This window comes from Narcine bancroftii, chromosome 6 (assembly GCF_036971445.1).
Source record: "Narcine bancroftii isolate sNarBan1 chromosome 6, sNarBan1.hap1, whole genome shotgun sequence".
Classification (NCBI taxonomy): domain Eukaryota; kingdom Metazoa; phylum Chordata; class Chondrichthyes; order Torpediniformes; family Narcinidae; genus Narcine; species Narcine bancroftii.
Window position 1 is genome coordinate 17647228 of NC_091474.1, and position 27610 is coordinate 17674837.

The following is a 27610-nucleotide window of genomic DNA, read 5'->3' on the forward strand; positions in this document are numbered from 1 at the left end:
ACACATACTACTTTGGACCACTGTAAGTACCTGCGATGTTTGAGGCATTGGGAGCATGGATGGTCCACATTCGGTGCATCGGGAGCTCGGGTGGGCGGCTGTGTCCGCAGTTACGGCATTGTGAGCTCAGATGGGCAGGCAGCCCAGGGCCAAAATTGTGGGTTGGGGGGGGGGGAATCAAATTTTGCATGGTATCGACTTTTTTTTTGTCACACTATAAACCACATTGATCAAGATACATACATTTTTCTTTTCAAATATATACAGTGTCATTATGAAAAGAATTGACTCAGTGGTATCGACTATTTTATGTGTATATGAACAATGGTGGGTGAATCAAGAGTTAAGAATGTCGTTTTTTCTAATGCAGTTATAAACCTTTATTAACTCTGCATTTTGAAAGTGTGCATTATAAAGACTGTTGCATTTGACCCTGATCTCTGCTTAGATTCGAACTATTGTCAGGTATAGTAATCCACAAAAAGCAGCCACCAGTAGGCTTCAGGGAGTTGTTGCTTCATAACTACAGGGAATAGTTGGCATTTCTGGTGATCAGCTCTCCTAATCTCCTGGATCTTTTGCTTTGAGTTTGTTCAACCACACTAGCAGAAAATGTTGCACGATCCTGTGCCTTTTGTAGACTGATCCTGACAACATAATCCAAGTTCCTTGAATACTTTGCTCGCACAACCATGTAGAATGTTGTTTTAATTCCAACATTTATGCCTTGTTAAAGTCTTTGTCCTTTCATTGTGAAGGTGTGCCCCGGGTTACTATGGCAATCCAATGGTTTTGGGGAGCCAGTGTCGACCGTGCGATTGCAATGGCAACACGGACTCGAACATGCTCTTTAGCACTTGCCATTCACTGACAGGGGTCTGTCTCGGATGCACGCACAACACAGCTGGGCCTCACTGTGAACGCTGTGCCCCGGGTTTCCATGGAGATGCTTTGATCATCAAGAACTGTGCACGTGAGTTTATTGCATCATTAGGTTCACAGATTAGATTTTGTTTCGCATTCAACGCTTCCTTATGGTTCTAAATTCCACATAATGATAATAATTTCAAATGATTCTGACATCATTGCAAACTGATGCAATTATTTTCAAAGAAAATGATTAAGATCCACATCTGTCATTCAACAGACAATGCTCCCTCTTCCCAGCCACCCAACCTCTGCCCTTCTCCCTCTGGGGTTGGGACCAATCCAGGAAAACAGGATTCAGTGGGCAGGTGGGGCAAGAGTCCCACTCTAACCCATCCCTGATGGAAAATCTACCCCAAAGGAAGAGTCAGCTCAAAACTGCAATCTCGAGTAATACTAATTACAGGCACATACTGCCAGGTGCGACAGTTTGCTTTGTAAACTACATGCTATATAAAATCCACCATTTGGTATGTGAGTGTGTGTAATTATTTACAAATGCTAACAATGTGCCTGAGTCACATCAGCTCATTTGACTGACTGTGAACCATAATTTTTCTCTGCTCTGATTTTTTTTCAGTTACACACAGTAGAAGCTGATTGTGGCCACATAAACATCTGCTGCCCAATTACAGCCAAATTAAACTACAACCCCACACGTTTTGGAGGGTGGGAGGAAACCCATGCAGGCGGGGGGGAAAACAGACAGCGCTGGATTCGAACCGGGGTTGCAGGCGCTGGAACAGCATCGCAGTGATCATTGCTCTAACCGTGCCATAATTTGCACTTCTGGAAATGACTTCCGTTGACCTTGAGGAAAATGAATTGTAGAAGCGCAGTTAGTATAGCGGTGAGCGCAACATATTACAGCACCAGCGATCAGAACTGGGGTTCGATCCTCCACTGTCTGAAAGGAGTTTGTACGTTCTCCCCGTGTCTGCGAGGGTTTTCCCTGGGGACTCCGATTTCCTCCCACTGTTCAAAATGTACCAGATGTTGTAGGTGAATTGGGTGTAATTGGTTGGCATGGGCTTGTGGGCCAATGTTACCGTGCTGTATGTCTGAATTTAATTTAAATTTTAAAGATGAGTTTTGATTTTCATTTTTAAAATAATTGATATTGTTTACTTATTACCAAGACATGAACTTTGCTGGCATCTATTACCCACCCCTGGGTGCCCCAGAACTATACTGGGATCTACGGTGTGTGCATGCCTGTGCAACTTTCCTATCGGACTATCAGACTGCAGCTTAACACCAGTCACTCTTGGTTAGGAGATGGGGTTTTTTCTGGCTGCTTCTGGTTTAAGCTTCCAGTCTTAACTAAATTGAGAAACCTAATCATTCTTTTTTTTTTAAACGACTTCCCACATTATCAAGTGTACTCAGCCCAACAGAAATGTTTTTTAATGTCAAATCAGTAATGGCATGAATCAAGCCTGCAGAAACTCATTTTGAAAGGCTGTCATTGAGTGACATTCTCTTTTATTTTCATGCTGAATTATGTGTTTTCATTTCAACCTAATCTCCTTTGAATGCAGATCAGTAAATTGTACTTCCTGGCCTTTAATCCTCCATCAATTCTCCTAAAGTGCATCATCTGAGTATTCATGGAGGATGTGCTGACACAAAGTGGGGCTTCTGCCATGTCTTTCCAACTAGGTTCAGGAAGATAATTGGCAACATTTTTGCCACAGCTGGGTACAATTTGGCTGAACTCATTCCTCTTTTTCTGTCAACAGCGTTTCTGGGCCCTGTAATATTTTCACTAATCTCCAGGAATTAGACAAGTTTCTTCTGTGGAAATGAAGTACATACTTGTTGTCAGAGTATATTAGCCACATGGGAGCTAATTCCACCAACCATTTGGATTGGGATGATTTTCAGTCATCAAACAAAGTTATTCTGTGCTAGTTTTGCTCTGTTGTGTCTGACCTCAAAGCTTCTCCAAATGCAGAATATGTGCTGCTACCCTGCACATTTTTTGTTCTCGCTGCTACCATCAGGAAAGAGGTATCGGTGCCACAAGACTCACACTACCAGGTTCAGGAACAGCTGCTCCCCCTCCACCATCAGATTCCTCAACGACAAACTCAATCAGGGACTCTTTTAAGGACTCTTACTTTTCATGTTATTGTCTTTTGTCTTCTTCTCACAGTCAATTATTTACGTGTACATTGTGTATAGTTTTTGCACTGCCAATAATTCTGCCTGGCCTGCAGGTAAAATATTCTCAGGGTTGTATGTGATGTCATGCATGTAACCATATAACCATATACAGCACAGAACAGGCCAGTTTGGCCCTACTAGTCCATGCCAGAACAAATCCCCACCCTCCTAGTCCCACTGACCAGCACCTGGTCCATACCCTTCCAATCCTTTCCCCTTCATGTAATTATCCAGTCTTTCCTTAAATGTAAATAACGTTCCTGCTTCAACCACCTCCACCAGAAGTTTATTCCACATCCCAACCACCCTTTGCGTGAAGAAATTTCCCCTCATGTTCCCCTTATAATTTTCCCCTTTCAATCTCAAACCATGGCCTCTGGTTTGAATATCCCCCACTCTTAATTGAAAAAGCCTATCCACGTTGACTCTCTCTGTCCCTTTTAAAATCTTGAACACCTCCATCAAATCCCCCCCTCAATCTTCTACGCTCCAGAAAAAAGCCCCAGGCTGCTCAACCTTTCTCTGTAACTCAAACCCTGACATCCTGTCAACATTCTCGTGAACCCTCTCTATTTTGTTTATATCCTTCCAATAATTTGGTGACCAAAACTGCACTCTGACAATAAATCCCAACGTACTGAAGGAAGTAAGATCAGTGTTTGAAATACCTTGCATGCACTGACGACATCCCAAGACATTATGCCATCGATAAATTACTTTTGAAATTCTGGACATTTTATAGAAAGATACAAGAGCCATTTGTGTACATCATTCTCTTGAACAATTAATCCTTCTTAGGTGGGGTTTATCAATGGGCCAGAATATTACAAGAAACTCGACTGCTGTTTCCATCCATCTGAGCAGACAGGCAGCTTTCAATCACTTGAGAATGGGTTCAGTGTTCGAATCTCGCTCCACGATCCCAGGGATGAATGTCTAGACTCGATTCTAAGCTCAAAGTGTGTCATATATTGTCACAAACCTCTGTAATGTCTGCAAAGTGAAGCTGCTGATATTTCTATTGATTCTTTTTTTAATTTTGTGAATTCCCAGCATGCATTTGTTCACCATGTGGGACAGAGTCTTGTGATCACCGTACTGGTGAGTGTCAATGTAAGGCTGGAGTGATGGGACCACAGTGTGACCACTGTGAGGTAAGCGAACCATTGATTAGTTCTGCTTAGACATAGCATATTACACCAAAGTCAAAAATCTGGATCACCCAAAAGTCTAGACATTTCTAAAACTCTCAAACTTTTTAAAATTTATTGGGCCTTCGTGTACGTGTGTGCATTAATGCCTCAAATGCACAGCAGCAACAAGCGACCACTTTATTTTTTGTTAAAACTGCTCGTTTTAATAAATGAAGGCTGCTGTATTTGCAAATGAATAAACTATCAAAAATTACCTGTCCATCTCTTCTTTATTCCTCCTTAAATTTGAATTTTTAAAAGTACTGCCCGAGAATCCGAGAAATCTGGACCAACCCAATCCTCGAGTAGTCAGGATTTTCAGACTTCTAGTGTATGATGGAATGGCCCACTTCCTTTAAATGACTCTATTTGCCTCAAGTCGACTCCATTGTTTGGGTCTTTCCATGTTGTGCTTTTGGGAATTCTCATCAATTAGTTTAGTTTAAATCCAGAAATTGCTTAATGTAAATTTTGGTTTTGGTACCTGTTCACTCTTCTTTGAGCCAGAAGGCAGTTAATGCTCACGAAACATGTCTGTGTTCTCTTTTCTCTGGGAAACCTGGGTAAAGCCAAGAATTCATTAGGATATTCCCTCATGCACCAGGTAGTCTTCCTACAGTATGCAGTTGTGTGTTGAAAATGAATGGCTAGTTTGTTTGGAAGACTGTGAGATGGAACTTGCATGCACGTTGCAATCATTTCTGCACACGCCTGCTTCCAAAACTAATGGCCTGTTGTTGCTGTCTCATCCACCTTTTCTCTGCAGCCTGGATATTATGGATATGACAGCTGTTCTGGCTGCCAGAGGTGTTCCTGTGACGTGGCTTCTCATATCGTAATGTGTGACTCACAAAGTGGCCAGTGCCCATGCTTACCTGGTGTGATCGGGCGCCAGTGTCAACATTGTGCCCCAGGATACTGGAACTACAGTTCGACTGGTTGCCAACGTAAGTGGAGTGAAACGTGAAAGTCTGCAGTCGCCAAGATTGTAGTCAAGCTGGAGGAACTCAGTTGGTCTCGCAACGTCCATAAGAGGTAAAGCTGATGTTTTTGGCCTGAGCCCATCCTCAAGGAAGGGCTCAGGCCCAAAACGTCGGTAATACTGTATATCTTTACCTCCTATGGACGTTGCAAGACTAGCTGAGTTCCTCCAGCATTAGTGTTTTTCCAACGTAACTGATGCAGTCAGAGGGAACTGTGGAAGGTTTTAAAAATGTTTGTCCAACAGCTGGAGCCACAAGACCTGTTCTCTGCTCCAACACCACATTCCTCTGTTCTTTCAACAACCTGGAATCTAAACTTTTTCCAAATTTTGCATTATTTTATCTATTTGATTATTCTATGCAGTGTCTGAAATGTCTGGATAGATGTTGAGAGGCTTGCTTACTCTGGGGAGCCTAGAAGCAGAGAGTCTCAGAATAAGTGCCTCTCTCTCACTTGTGAATCTGCAGGGGTCATCTACTTGATCCGGTGCTCTTGTTGTGGTCTCCTCCACATTGGAGAGCCTGGGCGCAGTCTAGGAGATCGCTTTGCTGAGCACCACGGCTCTGTCAGAGCATCTATTTGGGCCTGAGATGAAGGGAGATTTCTTTACACATTGTTGGTATTCAGATGGGACCCATGGATCAGAACAATGTTTTAATGTTTTTACAGTGACCGTCTTTTCCAGTGTCCAAAAAGGCCCCAAAATGTCCCCCCCCCTACTTCTCATTTCCTTTGGTAGATCAGGAATTTGGAAATTTAGCCCCACCTTGGTGATAAATACTTTCAAAACAATGGAGGAATAATGTAGCCACAAGTAAATCTGTAGATGTTTTGAAAAGACTATTTTTCATTATAATGCAGGGTGTAATTGCAATGGAGGTCACTGTAATCCTTGGACTGGAGATTGCAACTGTAACAATGGATTGGCAGGCAGCCAGTGTGATACCTGTTTGCAAGTAAACGAAGTCCCAGTTGTTAACGGTTTCAATTCCATGAAGTGTGAATGTAAGTAATTTTGTGTTACATTTTCTCTTCAAAACTTCAACATTTTCCTCCTTTGTACTCTTCAAATAGCAGCGAGTAAACCCTAACCATTCTTTGCAGCTTGTGATAGCTGTGTAGTGGTTCTTTTGGAAGATCTGAACAAGACGGCAATGATGCTGCAGGGAATCAGAGGACAGCTTTCCAATTCGACTGCCAGTTCTATCGCATGGAAGCAAATGAGCACTTTGAACAACAGCATAGGGCAGCTTGCAGTGAGTATCATGATGTTATTCCATGAGTGAAATGTGAAGGTCTGCAGACACTGTGATTGTAGTAAAGAACACTGCACATCTCCCCTGACATCTGTACTCCCATTCACAACAGGGACAGGATTGCTCTTGCCCTCACCTACCACCCCACCAGCCTCTATGTATATTTCCTCCTCTCAATTTCCACCACCTATAATGTGATCCCATCACCACATATATATTCCTCGATCTTCCTTTTATAGGGACTGCTCCTTCCATGACTTGCTTGTCCACTCCTCCCTCCCCACCAGTTGGCCCCTTGGCACCTACCCCTGTGACCGCAGGCAATGCTCCACTAGCACCCACACCTCCTCCCTCTCTACCATTCAGGGCCCAAAATAGTCTTTCAAAGTGAAGCAACATTTCACTTGTGAATCTGCAGGGGTCATCTACTTGATCCGGTGCTCTTGTTGTGGTCTCCTCCACATTGGAGAGCCTGGGCGCAGTCTAGGAGATCGCTTTGCTGAGCACCACGGCTCTGTCTGCCACAACAGCGTGCATCTCCCAGTGACCACCCATTTCAATTTCCCCATCCCATTCCCTTGGTGACATTTCTGTTCATAGTCTCATGCAATGCCAGACTGAGACCACCCGCATATTGGAGGAACAACACCTCATCTTTTGTCTGGACTCCTTTCAACTAGATGGCATTAATATCGACTTCCCTGATTTTCATTTTTTCTTTCTTTCTTTCTCTCTCTCTCCCCTCCCCTCCCCCCACTTTCCTTCTGTTTCCTTTCACAGAGCCAAAATCAATTCTCATCTTTCCTCATCATATCCAATTAACACCTTTTGTTGGTCTGGACTCCTCCCCTGCAATTCTTCATACTGACGCTACCCTGTTCTTTGCTCATACCTTGAAGAAGAGCTCAGCCCCAAAACATTGATAATACAGGTACACGATCCTTCATCCGGACATCTAAAATCCGGAAAACTCCAAAATCCCGCAAGTGGGGACTGGCGGTCGGGGGTGACGGCCGGGGTAGACTGCCGGGCAGCCGAGGAATGCAGTTGGGGGAGACTGCCGGGTGGCCAAGGGACCGGTGGTCGGAGAAGACAGCCGGGTTAGACTGCCGGGCAGCCGAGGAACGCGGTTGGGGGAGACTGCAGGGTGGCCAAGGGACCAGTGGTTGAGGGAGACGGCCGAGGAACCGCAATTGGGGGAGGTGGCCGGGCGGCCGAGGGACCGCGGTTGGGGGGAGACGTCCGGGTGGCGAGGGACTGGCGGTCGGGGGAGACGGCCGGGTGACTGTAAAGGGTTAGGGGTGGATACAGCAGCACAATTCGGGTGGGCTTTCCGAAATCCGGAAAAATCTGAAATTCGGAACACACTGTCCCACAAGGGTTCCGGATAAAGGATCGTGTACCTGCATATCTTTACCTCTTATGGACGCTGTGAGGCCAGCTGAGTCTCTGTGTGTTTTTATTGTGTTATCTTGTATGCACATCCCATATAAATTTCCTAATCTAGTGAGGAAACAACAGTGGAGAATGGGCTCTTTCTTGACGACTCTTCTGATGGAGTGTCTTGAGATTTCAAGCACAGTTGCAAGTACTTCGTTCACCAGTCCTTGAGGGCTGGCAGCAATGAGGCGAACGCTTCATGTTATTGTACATTGGTTTTCTCTGCCGGAATCATTATAGATTTAAAAAATTCTCCTGATTTGGGGATTCACCATTATATTCTGGCACGTTTTTTTTCTGCGTGAATAGCTTATCCATTTTGGAACCTTTTAATATGTCAATGGATTTGTGCTTTAAAGACTCTTTCTTCACAACTGTGTGGTGCTGCTGTTTGTTCAGGATGAACTGAGCAGAAATCGAGGTACCCAGGGCCAAGCCAAGGAAAAGACTGAGGAGCTGGAGGCCGACAGCATGAATCTAATGCAAGACTTGGATGCGCTTGAAGAAAAGGCAAGTGGTCTTGCCTGGCAAGCCCTTTGGTGCCGTGTTGTTCTCTTGCACAAGACCATTCCCCACTGACCTCACTTCCTCTCCCCACCCTTGCTTGCAGGTTGCCGTGACAAACAGGAAGGCCGCAGCATTGGTGGAGAGTGTGGATGGAACCCTGCAGCAAGCTACTGGATTGAAAAATAATATCACCAGTCTCAGACAAACCATTTTAGGTAAATCCCGTTGGTTTTCATTTAACATCTCTGTTCATGTGATTATTTGCTGAGGGTCTCCATACCAGGTGTACGTGTATATGGAGATTAGTTATGCATGTTATCAGTCTCATGAACCATCATCAAATGGTCATTTCCCAGTCCTCACTTGTCCTTTATGTTTGATGTTTCAGAAGAGTGGACATTTACACACAAAACAACTTCCTTTCTCTTTGACATTTATGCTCAGCCAATCACAACATCCATCTTCTCAGTGTTTGCGTGTGCTTGTGTGCATCAACACGCCTCTCTCCATGTATATCTGTATAGGTGTACATGTTGACTGCTGTGCTTGCCTTCAAATCTAGAGCTATGGAAAAGTGAGAGAAACACAATAGGCTGCAGACACTGTGATTGTAGTTAAAACACGGAAATACTGGAGCAACTCATCTGGTTTATTCAGCATCTCTCTCTTCTCTTTCTCTCTTTGGCTTGGCTTCGCAGACGAAGATTTATGGAGGGGTAAATGTCCACGTCAGCTGCAGGCTCGTTTGTGGCTGACAAGTCCGATGCGGGTCAGCAGACACGGTTGCAGCGGTTGCAAGGGAAAATTGGTTGGTTGGGGTTGGGTGTTGGGTTTTTCCTCCTTTGTCTTTTGTCAGTGAGGTGGACTCTACGGTCTTCTTCAAAGGAGGTTGCTGCCTGCCGAACTGTGAGGCGTCAAGATGCACGGTTTGAGGTGAAATCAGCCCACTGGCAGTGGTCAATGGGGCAAGCACCAAGAGATTTCTTTAGACAGTCCTTGTACCTCTTCTTTGATGCACCTCTGTCTCGGTGGCCAGTGGAGAGCTCGCCATAGAATACGATCTTGGGAAGGCGATGGTCCTCCCTCAATTGCAAGAGGATTTGAATGCAATTGAATGCTTTGCTGCAATTATATGGGGCCAACTGAAATCAGACTTGAAATCCTGAGTGCACGTTTGTTCTCACTATCTTGACATTTGGGGCCCGAGTCCTTCTTCAAGGAAAAAAAATCAGAAAAGGCAGAAGCAGGAAAGCACAGAAAATCTCAGAATTCAAATGGGGGAAGAATCCAGACCAACAAAAGGTTTTAATTGAATGTGATACAGGTCTAAGTGGAATTTATCATGTCTGTGCGAAATGAGACAGGCAATGGAGAGACGATGGGGGAGGCAAGTGGGGATGGGGGTTTTTAACGAAAGCCAGAGAAGTTGATATTAATCCCATCCAGTCCAGTCTGAAGATGAGGTGCTGTTACTCCTATTTTGAGTGGTCTCACAGAAAATTGCCCTTCTGCCCACCAAGTCTGTTCTATCAGCTGCCCATTCTTTTTTTTAAAGGCATACAGCATGGTAACAGGCCCTTCCAACCCATGACCCCATGTCGCCCAATTAACCTACAATCCCCATACATTTTGAACGGTGAGTGGAAACGGGAGGGCCTGGAGGAAACTCACGCATATACAGGGAGGGTGTAAAAACTCCTTACAGACAGTGCGGGATTCGACCCTCGCCCTGATTGCTGGCACTGTATAGGCATTGCACTAACCGCTATACTAACCGTGCCACCTCCCCCACCCAACTCTACACAGATGTTTTTTTAAGCCTTTATTTTCCCCCCTCCACATTCTTTATCAGCTAACTGCACTTCAGAAATAAAAATCCTTTTGATGCAAAAAAATGCATTTAGATGCTCCAGTCAATGAAAGACTCCATTAAAAAAGTGAAGAATTGCTACTTTATAAGGGCTTGATTGAAGTAGGAGCGATCCAAAGTTCAGAAAGAAGTCTGTTTCATTATAATTTTTTCATAATTTCTCTGGAGATTCATAAAAGACATTTCCAACCCAGCTTATTTGGTTTGTCCACCAGTTGATACCTCAGCCTTGCTCAGATTCCACACTTCTTCAGAGACAGAAGCAGAGTGGTTCCTCTCCTAGACCAGTTGAGGACTTTCTCATGGCACTTCTTGCCAGTTTAATCTTGGTGGGTGAAGCATGTACTAACCTCCCTGTGAAACCTTCCTCCTCAGATCTGATTGACCAGATGAACAAAACCAAGTTGGACACCAGTATGCTGTCCACCAAAGAATTTGTGGAGAAGCTTGCCAAGGTTGAGATGTTAGTGCAGGAAATGAGAAGCCGTAACTTCAGCAGTCAGCATGATGTGGCTGAGCAAGAGAAAACTGAAGCGCAGAAGTGTGAGTATCAGATATTTGGGAAGTGTGCTTGGTGAAGAGGAAAGCTGATTGGGAAAAGTTTCCAGAGATTGAAAGACAGCAAATGAACTCCATTATTTCCAAATGGTGGAAGAGGAAACCAGGGACCTCCAGATCAATTAGCCTCATGTCAGACTGGAATTGAGAATTAAAAAAAAAATTAACTGCAGGTGCTGAAAATCTGAAACAAAAATATAAAATGCTGGAAGTACTCAGTAGATCAGGCAGCATCAATAGAGTTAACCTCTCAGGTTGAAGACTCTTCATCAGAACTGGTCAGAAAACAACTTGGTTTTAAGCTGCAGACAAGGTGGCTAAGTAGTAGATGGACCAAAGGGAATATCTGTGATAGAGTGAGGCCAGGGTTGCAATGGGGATAAGTTGTAGTCATCTGGTTAATGGAGGCAGTTAGAGAGTGGAAAAGAGTTACTGATTTGCGATGAGGACTTTTAGAGTGTGAGAATACAAAGGAAAGAACATGAAAGCTGAAAGCTGTTGGACATGCCCCACAGGACAGGCAGTGCTAATAGAGAAAGTGAATCAATATCACAGATGAATTATTTATGGTGGAAATATAATGTGGCAAAATATGGATTGACCCACAAAAGTTAGAAAACAGTTCAAAAGTGTTTCTGCTAAGAGGGACCTGTACAGGATCATTGAGTTAACATTCCCGTGCAGCATATAAATTAAGAGAACAAATGATTGGTTGGCCTCAATTGCAAGGGGATATGAATGCAAAGAGTAAAGATGCTTTGCTGCAATTATATGGGATCAAGTAAAATCATACTTGGAATACTGTGTGCATGTTTAGTCTCGCTATCCAAATGCAGATATACTTATTGTGGAAGGAGTTCAGCAGAAGTTCACCAGGTTAATTTCTGGAGATGATGGTGACAGATCCTTAAGTTTGTAAATATCCCCATGGGAATGAGAAATATAATGTATAAACCTTCCAAGACCCATGCATTTCAGGTCAAATGACTGTCAGGAAAGAAGAAGGGAATTTTTCCTCATAATAGTGTAGATTGTGGAAATATTGGACCTAGTTCAATGCTTAACCTTCTGCTTGTTCCTCTAGTACTTGAACGTGTCGTCAAGCAGGTGGAAAAACCTTTAAAGGACATCAGGAATTTGATCAATGACATCAACGCTATGTTATTGAAGCATAACTCTGACATTATGGACTTAAGAGATGCCCTTAACGAAGCAGTTAACAAAACTCAACAAGCAAATGAAAGGAACAGGATCAATGAACTTGCACTGGCTGAGACAAAGGTGAGAATTTGGATGAAGATGATCAAAAGGTGTTTAGGTGCACTTTGAGCAAGATTAATTGCTGTTCATTTGTCCATTAACTATTAATTCTATCTTATTTATTAGAGACCAAAATTTCTGGGGCTTCAAAACAGCAGCTTTCCTTGTGGCAAATTCAAAGTATTTTCCAAGAATATGTCATTGGATGACATGAATTCAGCCACAATCCACGGGTGTTGATTTTATTTTTGTTATTGATTGGAATCCATAGAGCACTACAGCATAGGAACAGGCCCATTCGGCCCTTCTAGTCCATGCCAAACCATTTTTTTTTTGCTTTGCCCCATGTTTGATCGAGTTCAAGTTTATTACTATCCGATTGTAGAAGAACTTTGTATTTTATTTCAATTGTATTTCAATTTACTTGCAGCAAAAAGTGGAGGATTTGGAGAACCAACACAAACGAATCATGGACCTACTGAGGATGGCAAGGGATGCCCTGCGGGAGGTCTTGGCGATCATCCACATGTTTGACAATGCAAAGGTGGTAAGTGACCTCGTGAGAGCTGCGAGACATTGAACCTGCGGCAATCAACGAGTTTGGCAAAAGAGAACCCCAGGATGTGCTCTGTGGGAACAGAATGAAACACTCCCTCATTCATTGTACCCCTGACTAGTTATATTATTTTCACCAAATATTTATTCATCGCTCCAGTTTTTTTTCCTTGTCCTAAACAGCTTTATGGATGCAATTAGTATTTTCTATATCATATACCTCAGAGAGTGTGTAGGATTTTTGGAGGGGCTAATGTAACTGCGTAAGTAGGTGGATGTACTACCCCACCTCTGCACGTGCTGGACATTCTAATTAGAATCAAATTTAAATTTTAAATTTAGACTTAAATTTTTATTTAGACATTCAGCACGGTAACAGGCCATTCTGGCCCACAAACTGTGCCACCCAATTAAACTACAAACCCCGTACATTTTGGAGGAAACCTACACAGACACGGAGAGAACATACAAACTCCTTACAGACAGTAGTAAATCACAAAAGTCTGTAGACACCGTGGTTGAAGTAAAAACACAGCATGCTGGAGAAGCTCAACAGGTCAAACAGTATCCTTTACGTAGCAAAGGTAAAAATAATTAACCGACATTTCAGGCTTGAGCCCCACATCAAGGTATGAGAAAATGTTGAACAAAAGGGGAGGGGGGCAGTGGTAAAGGCAGGAGATGAGAGATGGAGAAAGGGAGGAGGGGACAGCAACAATGAGGGGGAGGAGGGAGGTTTCGAATTGTGCCACCTAAATTTTAGAACCAGAGCCCAGGTTCGAACCTGGGTTGCTGGGGCTGCGAGACAGTACCTCTGTGAGCTGTGCCACAAGCAGTATTCATTCTCCTCTGGTGTGAAGCCACTGAGTCCTGGATGTTGATTCCATTGCTGGGATTCTGTGTTTTCTTTACTGTACATGCTCTCACCAACCCTTTTCTTCCAGTCTTACCCAATCTCAGTCTCCTGTAGCCAATCTCGGTCAGCTACCCAATCTCATCTTTGACACCTGATTCCTCCCAATGATCAACTTTCACTTGCGCCCCCACCCCAACTCTCACCTTAACATTACTCCTTGTTCTGATAACCTCAGGTCCTGGCCCAATTCTTTAGCTCTGACCTGATGTTCTGCCCATCTCGCTGGTGAAGACAAAGCTCTTCTATCTTGCACAGTGCTGCAGGGCCTTTGGTGGAATGGAAGGTTCCTGACTACTGGTGGGGGTGCCCCTTCTCCCTTCATCTGTTCAAACTCCTCTCCACCGCCCCACCCTTCCCTCCCTCCGCCGCCCTTCTTTATTGCGACTAACGTGGGAATGGGAGATATCAAGCATGAAAGGGGAGGGGGAAGTGAGGGGCAGGCAAGGAGTGAAGAGTGAATGAGGTACATGACAGAAGAAGGGGAGGGAGGTGGAGAGATGCTGGGGAGGAGAAGAAAGGGAGAACAAGAGGAGATAAAGGAGAAATGAAAACAGGAGCTGAATAGGGATGGGGGTCACCTAAAGCTGGAAAATTGAAAATGCACGCCATTAGATTTAAGGCTGCAGAGGAAGAATATTAAGTGTTCTTCTTCGAATGTACATGTGGCCTTACAAAGCCAAGGGCAGACGTGTCTCCATGAGAGTGGTGAGGAGAAATAAAATAGCGGGCAACTGGGAGTCCCAGTTTTGACCCACAGAATTTGGGTATAAGCACAGAATTGCTGGAGGAACTCAGCCGAACAAGCAGGTTCTCTAGGAGGTGAAGATACATTACCAAGGCTGCTTCCTCTGGATGCTGCGAGACCTAAACATTTACAGAATTTTCACATCAACGTTGATGGCATCAGCAGAGCTTCGTGTTTGATGATAAAGTGGCACCTTCTCAGTATGGGTAGGATCTTAGGTGTCTCATCTTCATTGAATACTTCCAGAAACACTGAAGGCCAGCATCTCTGAGGATTATTTGCTTTTCCTGAGTCCTTGAGACGATCGCAATCATCAGAACTGCACTGGAACGGTAAAATGAACCTTCTAACGTCATGAAATTAAAGTGGTATCTGTAAATCTTGTCAAGGGTTATGAGAAGATGGCTGCAATGTTGGATGGAGCCAAGAGGCATCTCCTTAAACAACTGCAAAACTTCTCGCCAGCCAGCAGCAAAATCCCAATTGTTGAGCGATCGGAGGAGCATGCTCAGTTCCTGCATGAGCTGGCTAAGAACTTATCCAGGCAAGTTTGTTGGTTGGTTAGCTAATCTGTGCCTTTTGTTTCGAGTCCTTCTGTGCTTTGGAGACCTCCCACTTCTGCCCTATCGTGGGATCTGCTTCTGAAGGCTGACTCTCAAGCTTGTTAACTGTTGAACCGGTACCTTGTCATGTGGGTTTCAGGATCAGCCACATCCATCAGTAGAAATAATTTGCATTTTCTGTTTGGGAAACTGTGCTGCATGGAATATAGAACACTACAGCACAGTACATTCTTTCTGGCCTCAAGTTTGCGCTGACCTATACAGTAAAATCCCCGTTATCCAGAATTCAAGCAACCGGAAAAAAAATTGCGGGAAAAAAATACAAAAGTTTAAAATTGGCGTCCCCTAGTGGTCAATTCGCCAATCATGCAACATGCAATCTCAAGCAGCAGGGAAATATACTTATGCACATCGACCAATTCCCATAGGTGCCAGATACTGGAGATTTTACTGTATATTCTTATTAAAATAAACTCAACCCTTCCTACCTCATAACCCTCTATTTTTTTTTCATTCATGTGCCTGTATCTTAATGCCCCTAGTGTGTGTGTGTGTTTATAAAAACTCTAATGTCTCCTGTAAACTTTCCTCCCTTCACTTTGCACAATTTCCCAAATTCCAGACTTGATCCAGTGTCATTTGTATCTTTTTAAGTCTCACCGTGTGTTTGTTGACAGGGCGATTGATGACACAAATGAAAATGGATTCATTCAGCGAGCAGTGAATGCCTCCAATGCGTATGCTGGTATCATTGAGGCAGTGGAGAGAGCCGAGATAGCAGCGAAGGAGGCCATTGATGCAGCTAAGAAGGCTCACAAGGTAAAATGGACAGTTTTAGTTTGGTGAACATGTGACCCTCTCCTTGTTTTTTTGAGAGGGGGGCCATTTTGATGTTGTTTCTCCCCCCCCCCCCCAACATTTACATCAATGCACAAAAGTGCTGGAGAAACCAAGCAGGTCTCACAGCATCCATAGATCGCACAAGGCAGACGCCATTTCAGGCCTAAGCCCTTCTTCAGGGGTCCTGAAAATTAAACAGATGCTTGAATAGAAAGGGTGGGAGGAAAGGGTGGGAGGATGATCTCAGACTAGCAGGTAATAGGTGGGCAAAGGTGAGGGGGGGAGAAGAAGAGAAATTAGCTGAGAAATGATGGGGAAAGGGGGCAGAAGATTTAATTGTTTTGATAGAAGGGAGAGGGTGGGGAGCTGAAAGAAGGGAGACAGGTGAGGAAAACAGACTGGGGGAGTAGTTATTGGAGAAGTTGATATGGATGCCAAGATAGAAGATAAAGTGTCCCTTCAATTTTCATACCCGAGTTTTATTCCAGCTCAGGATAATGGGATAAATTTACTGCTATCCAAACTGGCATCTCTTCGTCCAGGGCAGATCAAGTCAGTCATAACTGGGGTTCACCGATGATGACCCCATGATGTAGTTGGCCCCTGCAGTGTATCTGCTTTAGGACTACCTCTGTGCAGCAAGTACTCAGTTTCTCACTGGCACTCAAACTGTGCCACTGATAAGTGGCACACTGTGTAGATGTGTTCAATCACAATGTAAATCTATCCAAGGCAATTTATCATGAAACTTTAAAATAAGGGGAGAATGTTTACTTTTAAAATGAGATTAAATAACATTTTGTCTCCCTCATTCAAACCTCTCCATTTCACTCAAAGATGTACAAGATGTTGAAAGTGATCACATACAGAACATGTTAAGATGTTTCATGCACAAAGCATCATTTGTTATTCTTGCATTGATTTTCCACGGTTCTGGTTCAACAGTTCCAGCAACAATATTCGGTCACCTGTGCAATACACAAACTCAGCAGGTCAAGCAGTATCTATAGAAAATAAAGGGTAACCAACATTTCGGGCCTGGGCCCCTAGTCAGGTATAAGGAAAGACAGGCAGGTGCCTGAATAAGGGAGAGGGGGGAGGATGCACAGGGGGAGGTATTTCTTGTCTGTTAGCCTATTCTCCTCCCACTGTGCCTTTTCCTCTCCTCTCCCATCTCCCCAACCCCCCCACCTTTTAATTTTTGCTTGTACCTGACGAAGGTCCCAGGCCTGAAATGCTGATCGCCCTTTTCCTGTGGATGCTGAGTTTCTCCAGCACGTTTGTGGATTGCACTTGATGCCAGCAACTGCAGACTTTCCTATTTAACTCACTTCAGTCAGCAGTGCTAAAAGAAATTCCATGGTGTTAAAGATGTGCAGATAAGTGTTCCATTCAGTTCTTTTTCACTACTGTACATGCAGGAGGGTGAAGAGTTGTTGATTTAATTTGGACATGTTTTTATCATGTTTTATTTCAGCAAGTGATAGATGAAAATCTGGCTCGTCAAGCTGCAGATTTAAAGAGATCCACCAGCCTGCTCCGGGAAGAGGCTGACAATGCTGAGAAGAAACTGGAAGATGGTAGGTGGCGATGCCTTCCTCTGCTCTGGTTCGTTCACTTTTACTGGTTGAGTGCGCAGTCAAACACCTCCGTTATCTTCTGCCAGAATTGAAGCCTGCACTGAAAGAATCAAAGAAGCGACTGAAAGAAGCAAAACCAAAGAAGAACCAACTCCTCAGTCAACTGGCATCCGTTCAAAACATGCTGAAAGATATCGACAGAGGTTTGTACTCATCGTCAGAGGCAAATGAAATGAAGAGTCATCTAAATTGTCAGTCCCATCCAATTCCTAATTGTGCCATCAGAAGTTAAATTAACAGCACTGAAGTTATCTAAACTTTTAAAGAATTCTAGACAAAACAATAAGATAGAGTCAGGAGAGGACTGGAAGGCACGTCTGATCCTTACGCCATCTTGCCACGCCCCCAGTCCTGTCCAATTCCTATAGAAGGGACTACTCATTGGGGTTAAAATAACAGATGAAAACAGACTAAAACTTTTGCTGGTCATGTTCATCTGGCCTCACAGTGTTAACGTTTTGGGTCAACAGGATCAGAATTAGAATCTGATTTATTGTCATGAATGTAGGTCATGAACAAGTGTTGTTTTGCAGCAGCTGTAATTGTGCATTACAAGTGGAAAAATTGCTGCAAATTATATTTCTGTAAATTCATTATTTAAAAATAAATAATTAGTGCAAAAGAAGATTTTTTTTAAACGTGGAGGTGCCTATAGTTTATTGTTCATTCAGAAATCTGATGGCAGAGGGGAAGAAGCTGTTTTTGTAACATTGGGTGTTCGTCATCAGGCTCCTGTACCTCCTTCCTGATAGTAACAGTGCGAAGAAGGCATGGACCAGGTGGTGAGGGTCCTTGACGATAGAGGCTGCTTTCTTGAGACACTGCCTCTTAAATGTATTCTTCTTTCTTTGGCTTGGCTTCGCGGATGAAGATTTATGGAGGGGGTAAATGCCCACATCAGCTGCAGGCTCGTTTGTGGCTGACAAGTCCGATGCGGGACAGGCAGACACGGTTGCAGCGGAAAATTGGTTGGTTGGGGTTGGGTGTTGGGTTTTTCCTCCTTTGCCCCCGATAGTGCTGGTTGAGTTCGCAACCCTTCGTAGACACCTCTATACCAGACAGTGTTGCAACTAGCCAGAATGTTCTGTAGAAATTTGCAAGAGTGTTTAGTGACAGCCTATCATTAAAAAAATGTCATAGGGAAGAAAGTTGTGGAAAAAATACAAAGGGATTTGGAAAGATGGATGGATGGAGTTTAATTGAGACAAGTGTGAGACTATGCATTTTAGAACATGAGATTCTCTCAGGACGTGTACTGCAAGTGGCAGGGACATTGGGAGTGATGACGTACAGTGGACCCTTGGAGTACAAGTTCATGCGCTCTGAAGCTGGCGATACAGGTGGGTGATGTAGTGAAGAAAGCATTCAGCATGCTTCCCTTCACAGGCACTGAGAGGTAAAACACAGGATTCTGTTGACACCGTGGTTAAGTGGGAAAAAAACCACACAAATGCTGGAGAAACTCAGCAGGTCAAATTGTGCCTATTGTAACAAAGGTGAAGATACATCACCAACGTTTCGAGCTTGAGGCCTTCATCAAGGAAATTAGTTCTTGTGGTGCAAAACATTAGTCGGGGCACATGGAACATTGTTTCTGGTCACCACACTGATGGAAGGATGTGGTAACAATAGAGAGAATGCAAAAGAAGTTTGCCACAGCATTGCCTGGAATGAAGGGCTTTACTAATAAGGCAATATTGGATAGGCAGGGTTTATTCTCATTGGAACATAGGAGACTGAGGGCTAACTAATAGAAGGGTCTAACATTGAGGGCCATTGCTAGTGTAACCAGTTGATTTCTACCAAGAGCAGTGGAGTCTAAAACTGAAGTGGGGGGGGGGGGGGAGAAATTTAATGGAGCTCTGAAGAGCAAGCTTGTTGACATGTGGGTGGTGGTTATTTGAAACGTGCTGTCAGAGGTAGTCTTGGAAGCAGATGCAATTTGAACATTTAATAGGTATTAATAGGTAGTTGATGGAAAATATGGGCTTAATGCAGCAAATGGAATAAGCATAGATATCTCAGTTTTGGATGAGTTGGGCCAAGGGGCCTGTTTCTCTGCTGTACATCTTTGTTTCTGTGAATGTTGGGTAGTTCAATAACCATAAATGCCCTTCTGCCTTCATATGATTAGCAAAATGAAACTTTTCCAGCCTTAAACCACATGTGATTGTATTTAGTGGTAACCACTTTTACCGACAGATCAACCAGCAGGTGGTGGGTTTGGCCCAGGCCCCTATCATGTATTTCTGGATGCTTTTGTTCTTTGGTCTGAGATTCTCTACACATTGTCATATTATGACCCATTCCTCTTGCAGGCAATATAGCTAATGATCTTGCAATGGCAAAGAACGTGGCTGCCGCTGCGAACAAGACAGCAGTGGATGTGCAGAACACTCTGGTTTCAATGGAAAAAAACCTAGACCATTGGAGGGAGAAATATGGGGGACTACCCTCTGATAGTGAGGACTTCAACAAAACTCTGCAAGAAGCTAATAAATCTGGTATGTATTGCCAACGGAAGGAAGTGTAGACTGACTCCCCGTGCTAGTTCTGGGCTCTGTCGCAGGCACTCAGTGTAAGGCAGCTTTGAAGATTTGTCCATCACAGGAACATGAGGAGCAGAAGTCTGGTGTGGACATCCAGACTATTGAACTTGCCCTTCAACCTAGCTTTCCTTCCCAGCATCCCTCTCCAACACCACCCACGTTGCCCTTGGTTCCTTCCCAGAAAACTATGTGTCTGTGTTTCAAATGAGCGCAGTTTCTTCCCACAAGCTGTAAGATTGATGTAATCAAGTAAGTTATGCCAAAATATTTATATATTTTAAATTGTATCTTTTATCTATTTATTTACTTACTTTCTTATTTATTTGCATTTGGTTGTATATGTATAGTCAGATGATGATAAACTTGAATTTGATGGAATCTCTGTGGTGGAGATTTCTCCTCATCTAAATCCCAAACTGCCTGCCCTTTATTTTGAAACCACTCCCCAGTCCTAGACTTCCCAGTCAAGAGAATGCCTTTCTTGTGTGTTGCTAGGAATAAAACTTAGCCAATTTTGATGTGTGTTCTTGGCTGGCACTGGTATAACACAGGATGTCCCCAAGCAAAGTTGAATAGCAGTAAAGAGTAGTGCCCTGCAGTGGAGATTGTCACCTTCAGAGGTGGTTGAATGTGCCTTACTAATTTGGTGGCAGTTACGCCAACTGCTCCAAAGTGCACACAGCTTTCAAGATGAAAACCAAACTAGGAACATTTTATGGTAAATATTAGGAAATTTATCTCTGCATTGGGTTTAATGTAATGGGAAGATGAAACTGAAGCAGGTTCTATTAATTCTTGATATTCCTTTTACAATCTTTATTTGTTTTAATATATGCAAAATACATATAATAATAATAATAAAGTAAGTTAATATCAAGTTACGTATCAAGTAACTCGTAATTAAATAAAAAAAGTTTTTAAAAAAAGATACTTTAAATAATAATTAAACCCCACCATGTGAGGGTTGCTGGCTAGGTTGAGGAGTACACTACTAATAACAATAACTATAGGGTCATTAAAAAAAGCAGAGATAAATAATCTACAAATTCTGAAAGTAATTGAGAAAAGGACCCCAAAGAGAAAAAAAAAAGTTAAGATCCATTGTAGTAGTGGAACGCCTAGTTTTTTTCTAGAGAAAGACATGCCATCGCATCCGACAAGCATTGAGTATAGGCGGGAGGGACAGCATCTTTCCATCTCAGCAACGTGGCCCTTGTAGCAATGAGGGAAGCAAAAGCCACACCATGGGATTGGGAAAAAAAAGTCGCTGTTAAATCCATTGGCCCCACTTACTCCAAAAATAGCAATGAAAGGGCTAGAAGTCAAATTAATATTAAGAACTAACAATAAGGTGCCAAATACCCCTTGCCAAAAATTAAAAAGAGGATATAGCCAAAACATAGGATACAAAGTGCCTTCCTCAGTTAAGCATTTTTCACATTTAGAGATAATATTAGGATAAAATTTAGCTAACTGTACCTTAGAAAAGTGTGCTCAATGAACCTTAAATTGAATTAATGAATGCCTGGCGCAAAGAGAAGATGAACAAACACATTTCAAAATAATTTTGGCAAATGGTTGTTGAAAGTCTTGTTCCCATGATTTCTTGACACCACCCAGGGCCCTAATCTTAAGAGCAGTTCATAAAGGGCTGAAAGCAATCCTTTAGGTTTAAAATTATATACTTCCTAAATAAGGTTAAAATCAAAATATTAAGCTTCCTATGGAAGCTTCAACATTAAATAATTTCAAAAGTTCCGAATCTGTAAATAACAAAAAAAAAATGTTTAGGTTCTTGATATTCCTAATTCTTAACTTGAGAATTGGGTACATTGTTAATTAAGATCGCAGCCATTGTGTCCCATTCCCCTATAGAAGAGATGCTCACTGTTCATGACGAAGCCTCATGATTTGAGGAGTGAATATTTTGGTCTTGAGGGAATGGTAGTAGCAACTGTTTACAGGGAGGCACGGTTAGTGTAGTGGTTAGTGCAAAGCTATTACAGCACCAGCGACCCAGGTTCGAATCCAGTGCTGTCCGGAAGGTGTTGGTACATTTCCTCCAGGTGCTCTGTTTTCCTCCCACCTGTAAAATATACGGGGGCTGTAGGTTAATTTCACGGCGATGTTAAAGCAGTGATGCTTAATATTTTGCTGTGTATGACTGCTTGAAGTCTGTGATTCATAGACATCACCAGGTGCTGAATATCTTCTCTAATGATGCTCAGTCAGCCCTCGACTGCAGCCATCTTTAGCTCCTGCTTGTTTTGGGGACTTGTCCCCTTGTTTTCTCTTCAGCATATGGAAGGCATGCTCAAATAAGCTGATTTAGATCAGCTGACTAACTTGGCCAACCAAGAATTTTCCAGTTTTCAGCTTTGAAAAACTCTTTTGTTGCTCTAGTGGTATGTTTGGGATCATTGTCTTGCTTAGGGTGAAGCTTTGTCTGATGAGTTGGAGGCATTTGCTCGAACTTGAGCAGATAAGTCAGAATTTATTACGGAAGGCACAAGTAAGTCAATGAATGGGGGATCTCTGCGGTCACTGGTCTTTTTGCGGCCTTTACTCCTTGCAGTCTAGCCCCACAATCTGATGCTTTGGAGGGTTTACTCACCAGAGTGTTGAAACATCAGCTTGGTTTGTTGCTGTGTATGAGGAACAATGCCATTTGAAGCCATCCTGCTGTTTGGTGGAACCAGTGTCAATGAGACAGGGATCCTTTGATATGCCTCGTCTCGGTTTATGATGGGTAGATGTTCTGCCCAGCACTGAAGTACTCAGGGCACAGGTTATATATAGTTCCTTAAGGAATCGATATCCACAAAGGGAAAAATTGGGAAATTCACTCTTCTAACGGTATATCAGGAAAAGGGTTATTTGTCGCTCATTAGCTAATCTCATTTTTTAAAGTTTTGTTGTTCCAAAGTTCTGCTTGTGTTTTTTTTTTGTTTTTTTTTCAATAGTGACAGCACTAAATGAAACCATTCCGCTACTCCTGGATAAGCTAAATAAACTTGAAGTCCGAAACCAAACTTCAAATATTTCTGCAAGTATTGATCGCATTCGTGAACTAATCTCACAGGCCAGAAGTGCAGCCAATAAGGTAAATCTCCCTTCCATTATTCAATTTTTAAGATTGCTCTTCTGTTCTGGACTTGCTTGTTGGCCATTAATTGAGATACGTTAGCACAGTGGTTCAGTTACACAATTATAATTCAAAAGCTTCAGAATCATCATTTATTGTTGTGAAATTTGTGGCTTTGCACCAGCAACACTGGGGCAAACATTGCTGTGAATTACATTTCAAGATAAATAAATCATGCAACAAAACAAAAAGGAGAAAGTGGGGTAGTGTCTGTCGTTCCTTGTCCATTCAGAAATCTGATGGCAGAGGGGGAGAAGCTGTCCTTGTGCCAGTGGGTGCTCGTCTGCAGGCTCCTGTACCTCCTTCCCGAGGTTAACAGTGTGAAGAGGGCATGACCTGGGTGGCGGGGGTCCTTGAGGATAAAGGCTACTTTCTAAATTCAAATCCTATCATGGCGGCTAAAGAAATTAAGTTTGTAAGCAAGTAAGTTTGTTTTTAAAAAAAAAACAAATGGAACTATCAAATTCTTATTAAAATGTATCTGGTTCACGTATCTTTTCCAATAGGTAATTGATCTCCTTTGGTGATATGTAACACCAGCTACCATTCAATTGAAAGGGCCCTCCCTTAGTGATGGCTAGTAAATTGTATTACTTTTCACACTAATTTAAATTCAGTTCCAGGAAGATCAGTCACGTAGTCTTCCAAGTTTCTCCAGCACATTTGTGATTGCACGCAACCGTAGCATCTTCAGATTTTCTTGTCTAACTTGACTGGTGCTATGAATTTTTAAAAAATAAATACTACGACTGGCAGTAGTTTGAATGCTCATAAACCTGGAAAAACAGGACAAGGGTGTCAAGATTACAGGTTGCATCAGGCTGCACTGCAGATTACTTATTGCAACGGGTGTCATTAGGTTCAGTAATCTGTGACTCCATTATGTTTTTTAGACTGCAATGTTGGGAAAAATGTAACATAATTATTGCTCCTGCAAGTACCTGAGTGCGACATTCCCGGTGGTTGGACATGCTTTAGAGTGAATGACCTGTCAACAAATGTTTCCGTTTCGATTTACACTGCAGGCTCCCTCCAAAAAGTTGTCGGGCTCCTGCAGGATAAATTGTGGTGCAGGAAGTGACTCAAAATTCCTGCACATTCCTTTTTAGACTCTCCCTGTAGGGGCCAAAGTCCTCGATTGTGCTGTTACATGCCTGCAGTCTAAAAACTATACATGGAGTAGAAGCAGACATGTGTATTTGACCCCCTGTGCACATGTCTTGAGTGTCCTGAAGTCGGTTAGTGAGTCTGAGAGACTATGACCTGCAAAAGTTGCTGGTGATTTGTGAGGCCGTGCTCCATGCACAGGCTGCTAGCCAGTGGTGAGTGTGGTAGACGGCGTGGCTGTCATTTGTGGAGCGAAACACAGAAGTTTACAGACTCCGTGATTGCAGTAAAAACACAGTAGAAGATGGAGGAACTCATTCGGTCTTGCAGCATCCATAGGAGGTAAAGATAAATTCCCAACATTTCAGGCCGTGAGCCCTTCTTCAAGGTATATGCAAAAAGCAGGCAGGCATCTGAATAAAGACTGGTGAAAGATTGGGAGAAGAATGGGAGGAGGAGAAATCCAGACCAACAAAAGGTGTTAATTGGATATGATAGGAGAAAAGGTGAGAATTGATTTTGCCTCTGTGAAAGGAGACAGGGGGAACAAGGAGAGAGACCGAACTAGAGGAAAGGAGACGGGGGCAAAGATAAGGGGATGGGGGGGGCAGGTTCACGGAAACTGTAGGTCGATGTGAATGTTGCAGGGTGCCCAGATGGAAGATGAGGTGTTGTTCCTCCTACGGTGGATCTCAAATAACTCCTGTGCTTTGGGTCATCAAGAAGCAGGATTGGTTGAGCTCTGCACGGCAGGGGCTCATTAAGAGATCAGAACTGCTACCCCTCCACCGTCAGACTCCTCAACCACAAACTCAATTTGTTTGCATTTTTTTTGTCTTCATGTGTTCTTGAGTGCAGTTTTTTGCACTGCCGGTGCCTGGTAGTTCTGCTTTGCCCGCAGGAAGAGGAGTCTCAGGACTGTAAGTGATGTCATGTATGTGCCCTGATAATAAATCTTAACTTCGAATTTTGAATTTTTGGCCTGCAATGGAATAAGAATTGGCAGTATTTGGTGTAAGACTTTAAAGTGCTCAGAGACAGTGACAGGAGTGCAGATGGTGATGTCTGGCTGCACCACTTTGTAGTGGGAATATAGGCACTTTGAAGAAGACCGCAGAGCCCACCTCACTGACAAAAGGCAAAGGAGGAAAAACCCAACCCCAACCAACCAATTTTCCTCTGCAGCCGCTGCAACCGTGTCTGCCTGTCCCGCATCGGACTTGTCAGCCACAAACGAGCCTGCAGCTGACGTGGACTTTTACCCCCTCCATAAATCTTCGTCCGCGAAACCAAGCCAAAGAAAAGAAGAAAGAAAGAAAGATAGGCACTGTGGTGTGTTTTCCATGGTATGACCCACCTGTGAACCAAATGTATTCACTATGCCAGAAAATGCACCAAACTTCAGTGTACCTTTACTCCACAGGTGAAAGTACCGATGAAATTCAACGGCACCTCCGGAGTCCAGGTGAGGTCACCCAGTAACCCATATGATCTAAAGGCGTACACCTCACTGTCATTCTATGTCCAAAGGGGCGATGAGAAGAAGCAGCCAGCAGGCGATTCCAATCAGTTCATCTTGTACCTCGGTGACCAGAACGTAAGACCAAAAGCCTTCCGTTTTCCTTCGCTGTTTTGACGATGGCAGCTGGAACGTTTGAACAAGCCATCTTTCTTTTGCAGGGCCGTGGGGACTACATGGGAGTGGCTCTGAAAAATTACAAGCTGCTGTGGGTTTACAAACTGGGTGGCGAGGAGGCCTCCCTTGAGACGGAGTCTGACGTCAGCAGCAACAGATTTGACAAGGTCAGACTGGAAAGGTGAGGTATTTTTCTATCATTCTTCCTCTTGGACAGATCAGGATATCACTTTAAGAAAAGTTTGTTTCTTTTATTGTCGTGTAATATTACATAACAATGTAATAAGCACGATATACTTCGTTTTGTCCACCCTAAATCAAACAGAGTCATCGTGAGCATTGCCCGGCACCCCTAACAATAGGAGAAGGAGAATCAAAAGAGAATCCCTTCGGAGTCATTGATATAGATTAATCTCCAGCACTCCTGCATTAGCACCATCTCCCGTTCCAACCATTGGCAACGTCCTCCAGATCTAAACTGATAGGATCAGGAAGCCTTAAGCATCCATGGCCCTTCGGGAGGCCTTCATGCCGTCACCACCTTCTCAAACCCTGGTTCCAATACCTCGTTCCATGAGCCAGACAGACCCCAGCAGCCCACAGCCTGTGTGAGACCTTCATCCACTGAGCCCCTTGCTGGTGCACTGCTTTTGTCACCGTCCTGTAGAATTGTCTCCCAAGCTTCTCCTTCTCAACAGGGGGGTAGGGGGTGTTCTCCACATTTCTGGTGCTCTGCACTGGTCCACTGCTCCCCTGGAGTCTGCAATCCCTCATGGTACACTGACCAGCACAGGTGTACAGAGGCCTAGCAGCTTCACATCAACTCTTGCAGTGCCACAATTTTTTTCAGCAATAGAGAATGAACGAATAAATGGTTTCATCATTTTTTAAATTTTAGACACAGCATGATACCAGGCCCTTGTGGCCTATGAATCCATGCCACCATCAATTAATCTACATCTTTTGGAGGGAAGGGGGAAACTGGTGCACTCAGAAGAAACCCATGCAGTCACGGGGAGAATGTACAAACTCCTCACCAACATCATTGGGTGAAACCGGGTTAACTGGCACTGTAATTGCATTGCTCTAACCACTACACTAACTGTGTCACACTTTCATCACAAGAATTGAGTCGCAGTAAAAAATCTGTACTCCGAAATTGACCTGATACAGAAAGTAGTTCAATATTAACAAATAGAGAACTAAATAAGACACCAGTGTAGGAAATAATACTACAACTGTAGGGTACAGAGAAAAGTGCAGAAACATTGTGCAGGGAATAGCGAAAAGTGCAGTTAGAAAAGACAATGCAAAGGCATCATCTTTTGTCAGTGGGAGATCCATTTGAGAGTCGAACAGTAGGAAGGAAACCATCCTTGCATCAGGAGGTTCATGTTTGCGCACTCTTGTGTCTTTTGTTGAAAGGAAGGCAGGTGGAAGAGAATATGATTGGAGAGAAATGTGTTCTTTAAGTACTTTACCAGCTCTTGCGAGACAGCAAAGGTATAGTCGGAGGGATGTAATGACCTGAGCTGCGTTTACCTCATAGTGTCTGTGAAGGAATAATTAATAGACTCAAGTAGATAATATTCTTATTTATTGAAGGGCTTAAAATAAAAGGACCTAGTTAAAATATTAGCCTGAGAAATGTGGAATTGCCAATTGTGTACACCCACTGAGTCCAGAGGCACTCCTCTCCAGACTAGCTGTTATAACGTGTTCAAGATCCCCCACCCCAATAAAATGGAAA

At 43.4% G+C, this 27610-nt stretch overlaps 1 protein-coding gene across 2 annotated transcripts in view; it reads left to right on the top strand.

Moving 5' to 3' along the window:
• The window catches only part of lama5 (laminin, alpha 5), a 247739-nt gene that overhangs the window by 181013 nt on the left and 39116 nt on the right, over positions 1-27610 (top strand). For both annotated transcript variants that reach the window (XM_069884131.1, XM_069884132.1), the window contains 18 exons: positions 759-973; positions 4150-4250; positions 5056-5236; positions 6135-6278; positions 6378-6529; positions 8369-8479; positions 8580-8691; positions 10722-10889; positions 11989-12185; positions 12595-12711; positions 14770-14924; positions 15621-15762; positions 17261-17363; positions 17450-17566; positions 19742-19927; positions 22936-23075; positions 25648-25821; positions 25905-26041. In XM_069884131.1, coding sequence (XP_069740232.1) covers positions 759-973; positions 4150-4250; positions 5056-5236; positions 6135-6278; positions 6378-6529; positions 8369-8479; positions 8580-8691; positions 10722-10889; positions 11989-12185; positions 12595-12711; positions 14770-14924; positions 15621-15762; positions 17261-17363; positions 17450-17566; positions 19742-19927; positions 22936-23075; positions 25648-25821; positions 25905-26041 — 2652 coding nt within the window. The remainder of the gene's footprint in view (positions 1-758; positions 974-4149; positions 4251-5055; positions 5237-6134; positions 6279-6377; positions 6530-8368; positions 8480-8579; positions 8692-10721; positions 10890-11988; positions 12186-12594; positions 12712-14769; positions 14925-15620; positions 15763-17260; positions 17364-17449; positions 17567-19741; positions 19928-22935; positions 23076-25647; positions 25822-25904; positions 26042-27610) is intronic.